The sequence below is a fragment of the Triticum aestivum genome, chromosome 5B (genome assembly GCF_018294505.1).
Source record: "Triticum aestivum cultivar Chinese Spring chromosome 5B, IWGSC CS RefSeq v2.1, whole genome shotgun sequence".
Classification (NCBI taxonomy): domain Eukaryota; kingdom Viridiplantae; phylum Streptophyta; class Magnoliopsida; order Poales; family Poaceae; genus Triticum; species Triticum aestivum.
In genome coordinates this window covers 474,365,048-474,371,565 of record NC_057807.1, presented here as the reverse complement: position 1 = coordinate 474,371,565, position 6,518 = coordinate 474,365,048, and the positions used below count along the sequence as shown (strand labels likewise).

At 47.5% G+C, this 6,518-nt stretch overlaps 1 protein-coding gene across 1 annotated transcript; it reads right to left on the bottom strand.

Annotated features, from left to right (window-relative positions):
• Positions 1–363: 363 nt before the first annotated feature.
• On the bottom strand, positions 364–6,215 carry LOC123112572 (squamosa promoter-binding-like protein 18). Its single transcript, XM_044533602.1, has 3 exons — positions 5,129–6,215; positions 1,802–1,932; positions 364–1,254 (listed from the first exon to the last, which is right to left on the bottom strand). The coding sequence occupies exons 1-3, from the start codon at positions 5,623–5,625 to the stop codon at positions 581–583; spliced, it is 1,302 nt and encodes a 433-aa protein (XP_044389537.1). The 5' UTR covers positions 5,626–6,215; the 3' UTR covers positions 364–580.
• Positions 6,216–6,518: the final 303 nt, after the last annotated feature.

The following is a 6,518-nucleotide window of genomic DNA, read 5'->3' as shown; positions in this document are numbered from 1 at the left end:
AACTCCCCCGTACTGCTGGATGTAACAAGATTGAAATCAACTCCGACAGTATAGAGGTGATTGAAGCTCAAAACGAGGGCAACTCTTTTTCAGTTGCTAGTGCTATATTTGATGATTTTTATTTCATGTCATTAGATTAGAATTAATGTCATTTATGAACACTGTAATAGAGAGAGCAATCAAGTAGCTCACGATCTCACGAATCGGCTAGGTTAGCTAAGTTTTCTCCCCTGGTTGTTGGATAGATACTGCCCCTAGTGCGGTTATTCATTGCTTTCAAGCGATGCCACTATTTTGATAAATCAATGAAGGAGAAGATAGTTGTCAAAAAAAGCTGTCTAAATCTAGTCTCCAATGCATCAGTGAAATCCATAAGTATATGATTTTCTTCTGAATCATGCAAAGTTATTCATTCTGACGGCGAGAGATCAGAGATCAAGTCCAAGACATAGAAACATGAAAAAGAGAGAATAAACACAGAAAGAACGGGACGTAGGCCTGATCACTAAAACGGGCAGAGCTAGCTACTGACGATCACCAAAAGAACCCAAGAACAGCCTCCGACGCTCACTCAAGACTTCTACTGCCACGAGAACGGGAGGGACGGCGACGTGCCCTCCGAGGAGCCATCGGCGCCGACGTGGAAGATCCCGTGGCAGTTCATCTCATTGTCGTTGGAGCTCGGGACCAGCGCGCCGCCGGCGTTGAGCTGCTCGCCGTCCATGCCGCCGGGGAAGGCGGCGAAGCCGGTGGCGGCGCTGGAGGCCTGGGAGCAGGCGAACCAGGAGGAGCTGCCGAACTGCTGCAGGTTGGGGACGGAGGGGATGTGCTCGCTGGGACGGACCATCCGGCTGACGTCGACGCTGGAGGAGTTGGCCGGGGATGACAGAAGAGAGAGAGCACAGTCGGAGTCGAGCACGTGCGTCAACTGTCCATCGGAGAACATCTTGTTGCTGCTGCTGCTCTCAGGCGGCGGCGGCGGCGGAGGCGCGACGGCTTTGAGGAGAGGCTGGCACACGGGTGGGATCTCGAGGGCCGGCGCGCCCGTGCTGAAGCTCATCTGATCTCCTTCGTGCAGGAAGGGGAAGCGCCGGCCTTCCTTGGAGTAGGACGACGAAGAGCCGGCGAAATTGATCTGGTGAGTGGTGGTGTAGTATGGATTGCTGTCCTCGGATTTGATGATCCCGGACCAGCTTGGCTCTGGCCTTGGAGCGGAGAAGGACGCGAACCTTGTCCCTGAATTTGAATACAGACCTGAACGGCCATCATGAAACGAGCATCAGACTCTGTAGTATTCAAATGTAGCAGAAATGAAAAAGACTGAAAATGCAGCATTGTGCAATCACCCTACTAATTCGAATATTCAGTTTACAATGTGCTCTTGTAAACCCCTGATTTATATTATAGTCACCATGTTACTCAATATCATCCATATCAAATGAATCTGATGCTAGAGAGGGCAAAAAAAAAAAAGGTATATAAAGCCATCCGATGTTCGCTGTCCGGGTTGCAGGATGTGTGGGATGATGTATACAGAGCAGTATGTATATTTTATCGTCTTATACAACAACAACAGTCGTAGATCCATGCAAAATGCAGGTCAAGCTTATTATCAGTTGGAGAGGAGAAAATATGTCCCATGTAAGCACGAGCATTTTACCGAGGGTTTTGCATTTGAACTAATATAATACGTAGTACTTTATAACAGAAATTTCTGAATCTGAGGTTACTATATAATTTGTTCATTTCAGCAATCGACAGGCTGACAAAAAGTATAATAGTAGTTAAATAGGAAAAATACCTTGTTGGGTTGTCATAAAGCTCCCAGAATTCATGCTGTCAACCTGTGGCTTCCTGCGGCGCCTGTTGTGCCCATCAAGGCGCTTTCTACAGCTACGCTTGGCCTCATCAAACTCCGCAAGCAAGTGGAATCTAAAAGAAACAAAAATTAATGGTAAGAAACACAAACATTTAAAAGTAGTCAACATATTGACCCATTTAATTGTAAATCAGCATCATCCTTAATGGCATATTGACCCTGTTAATGACACCCTAAACATATATGATTGTTGTAGCAGGAAGAGAGAAAATCACAACACATTTGAAGGCCCATGGGTAAAGAACCTTGCATAACCTCGATATAAGAAAATAAAACTAACTCCAAATGTCTTATCACTCCCATAATACAGGCAAGTGCTACAAGGACACATGATATCCGGCCATGGTGGACAAACAAGCACTATAAGCCAAGACCTAAGTATGGCATTCATGATCAGAGAGAATTTACACACCCATTATGCTTAAAATATGCAAAAAAATGACCCCATCACTATTCTGATTCTGAAAAAATAATATGCTCTGATACAATAAGGCACGTGGAAAATCAAAAGCTGCAAGGACCAAGCAGAGTGTCCTGAATATTTATTTGCTCGACATTAAAACAGAACACAGATTCCATGAAGAAAAGAGTACACACACGCGCAGCTGGACCACTCGGATTTGAATGCGTCAGTTAACAAAATTCAGTGCATGGGGGCTTCACTTTACAAAAGCTTTCTACTGGGCCTGCAAAGCGCTGCAAATTAGTGCAACTCCTGTTGGACATTTGGACTACGGTATAGGTTCCAACAGGTGTATGGCAGTGTGGCACCAGCCTGTAGGAACACTGAAGGAGTACAGTATGGTGATCCAAATTTTTGCTCCACTGGGCGCACTATTGCCTGATTGTGTGTCTGATAGGTACGCAATCATTGGAATCGCGCCCCCACTGATTATAAAAATTTTAGGAGAAGACGACCAAATGATTGATGGGTAATTTTTTTGTATTCTTTAAACTTTGAAGGCACATGATGCAGAGTTGGTGTGAAATGAACCTGGGAAAATGTACAGTACAAAAACATGTGAAACTGGAGGCATTTTTTCCCCATTTTCACATCTTTTTGTACATACCATATCTGACAGACATACCTCAGTTTTTATGTCAAGTCTAGAAATATAAAATGAAAATGTTTCAAATACATGAACACTTAAGCTAGAAAGGAATGCGCATAGCAAGAAGCCAAGAACATTAAGTGCAAGTTACTCCAATAATTCTATCTGTTCAATAATGGAAGAACAAGGTTCTTACTGGAGTATTTGAAAAAGCCACAAGTTAGATTCTGAAGGAGTGTGGCTTTTGTTGTATACTAACATTAAGTGCAAGTTACTCCAATAATTCAGCTAACCGATGAATAGTACTAGAACATCCAAGACAATCCAAGACATTCAAAGACAACCGGCTCCACCAAAATGCAAAAATGTGGAACCTATTTTGCAACGGTGTTTCAAGAATTGGTCTAGTGGTCCCAGTATCTCATGTGGAAAAAACAAGGCTAATAACAAGAGGCAGTCATGGCAGATGAGGTAGGCCGGTTTCTGGCCAAGAATTTAAGAAAACAGGTCATGTGTTCAGCAACATCTTTAAAGAGTGAACAGCCCACACACAACAAATACTGCTGCACACAATAACCACGAGTAAACCGAAAGAATTCCTATGGATCTGGTGGTTACTACTAATTCAGCAATGGGGGCAATCATGTCAGGCATGGGGCTCACCGCTCAGTCCATAAACCACCCCAAGGGCAAAATGGGTTGATCCTATAAAGTACATATGGTTAACCGTAGCCGGATTACACAGATTAACTTCTTGACTCCCCGGTTGGTTCAAAATATGTGATAGTTTCTAGGGACTCTACAGCAGAGCATTGCACCACTTTTATTTAGCCAGAATAAAAGTAGTACTACATCCGTCCATAATAAGTGTCGTAGTCTTAAACCAACCCCAGTTCAAAACTGCGACACTTATTTTGGATCGGAGGGAGTAATATCTTTGTCAATGTCATGGGAAATAGTTGCACAAATTACGCTCCACTCTTCAATTTCAAACCAGAACAATGGAAAAGAAGATAGAGAAGCAATGGATCTGGTGGTTACTAATTCAGCAAGGGGAGGCAATCGTGTCAGAGATGGGGCCTACTGTTCAGTCAATAAACCACCTCAAAGGCAAAATGGGCTGATCCTCAAGTACCTACGGTTAACCGTGGTTTACACACAGAAAAAAAAACTGTGGTTTACACAGATTCACTTCTTACCACCTTTTACCTCCGTCCCAAATTATTTGTCTTAAATTTGTCTAGATATGAATTTATCTAACACTAAAACATGTTTAGATACATCCGTGTCTACACAAATCTAAGACAAATAATTCGGGACGGAGGGTGCAGTTGGTTTAAAATCTGTGCTGATTTTTTTGTCAGAGTAAAAGTGGTACTAATATAATATATTTGTCAATGTCACAAATTATACTCTAATATTAAACTCGAAAATAAAAGAAGTAATATATTTGTCAATGTCACAAATTATACTCCACTCGTAAACTTCAAACCCGAACTTTTTTTTTTCAAAAAAGGGAAGAATCCAATGGCAGGTTTGAAAATGTGGCAGCTAGCTAATAATAAAAAGGACTGCTCCATCTGATCTTTGGCACATGGAGTGCATCAGCCACTTTTCACTGGTAATAATTCACACCCGTGGGCTAGAAAGTTACCAGTGCAAAAGTAGGAAAATGGGAGGGCTATGATTCAGGTATACAACAGGTTGCCAAAGTAAAAAAAAAAAAAAACTTGGGGGTACTTGACCCATATGAAAAGGCTGAAAAGTTAGTGCCGGATAAAGGAAAAGTTACTGGTGCATCCTTGAAACCGAACAGTGAGATATGCTCAGCTCACTCTCACCACCCCCTACTGATTCTACCAGTAGCAGTGCTCCTTGCTTGGAATGGGAGCAACTGGTTGTTAATTTGAGCCAAAGAGAAAGGCAAAGCCAGGACCTGAGAAAGAACTGGCTTGGATTGGCCTTTCCACTTTGAACAAAGGGAAGGGAATGATGATCAGCAGTAAAAAAAAAGGGCAAAAATATTGGAGTGCAGTCAATCAATTTTACCATTGCAGCAATTCAAGCAATGGTCTTTCAGCAGCAGCACAATCGAGCCGATGCGACCGTGCGAATGGGCTGAATTGAGTGTTGGTAACAGGAATCGCGGGAATTTTGCGATTTTGGCGGGTTGGATGGGTGTTTGTTGGTTGGTTACCTGCTGCACTGCTGGCAGAAGCGCATCTCGCGGCCGGCGACGACGACGAGGGGCGTCTTGGAGTGCGCCTCGCACACCTTGTGCCGCCGGTGGTAGTCGCGGCACTTGCTCAGGTCGGCCTTGCAGCCGTCCACGGCGCACGACGGGCAGTGCCCCGCCCCCGCGCCGCCGGCCCCCGGGCGCGGCCGCTTCAGCGGGCTCGCCGACGGCACCACCGCCGCGGCGTTCGACGCCGACGCCGACAAGGACGCCGCCGGGCCATTCGCCGCCGCCGCCGCCGTCGCCACGGGTGGCTGCTTCATCGCGCCGTCCGCCGCGGGGCCGAACTCCCCCAGCCCGCCCAGCTTGAGGTCAACCGAGCACTCGGGGCGGCCCGGCGGCCCGCGCGCGGCCGCGGCAGCGATGCCCGCCGCGGCGGGAGCGGCCATGGCCGGCACCCCGTCGTGCTCCAGCTCGGCCAGGTCCCAAGAGCCCGGCATCTTGAGATCCCAATCCATGCCGCTCGCTCGCTTGCTCACTCACTCACCAGCCAGAGCAAGCTAGCAAGCAGCCGCACCGTCGCCCCTGACGCTTCTTGGCCACCACAGACCTTTCTCTCTCTCTATCTCAGGGTCAGGTAAACTGCTCGCCGGTTTGTCCCCTCCCTCCGGCCGGCCCCCTCACTCCGCGACGAAGGAAGCTAGCAACCAAGCAAGAATCATTGCGCGGTGACCACCATCGCACCGGAGGCGAACAAACGGAAGCGCGAGCAGAGCGCGGACGTGCAGAGGGGCATGCAGGCAGCTGCGGCCTATCCCCGATAGGGATGGGGGGAGTGGAGGCAGCAGAGCAGAGCGCACAGACGCGCGAGCGAGTAGCGAGACAAGGAAGGTAGCGCCAAGGGAGTGGGAGGCAGTCAGTACATGCTCGCAGAGGCAAGTGCGGCAGGTGTGTGGGATGGAGCAGGGACAGCCATGGATGGGAGAACTACTAGCGAGTGGTGGTGGGGGTGGTGGAGACTAGTCTCTTCTACTTCTACTAGTACAGGAGGGGGGCGGTGCATATTGCATAGCGGGAGTAACAATATTTTGATTAACAGTTTATTGCTTGCTGATGGCTACTAGCAGAAGCCATTTCTTGGTCTTGATCAATCGCCTGAAAGGGATTCCAGAGGAGGAGGGGCAATGAATGGGTGAATGGGGTCGCCATGCCTCTCAGCGCCATGTTCTCACCCTTTAACGCCAGCATGGAAGCCTTGTGCTGCAATTATTGGGGGCGGGCTGGGTTTGGTTTGGGGTTTGGGGGCTTCGCTTTCCCTTTCTTGGCGCCTCAACAAAGGTGTGGGTGTGGGTTAGTGACCGCTAATGAGCCCTAGTTAGCATCTCATGGTCTAGCTAGATTGTGGTTTTGC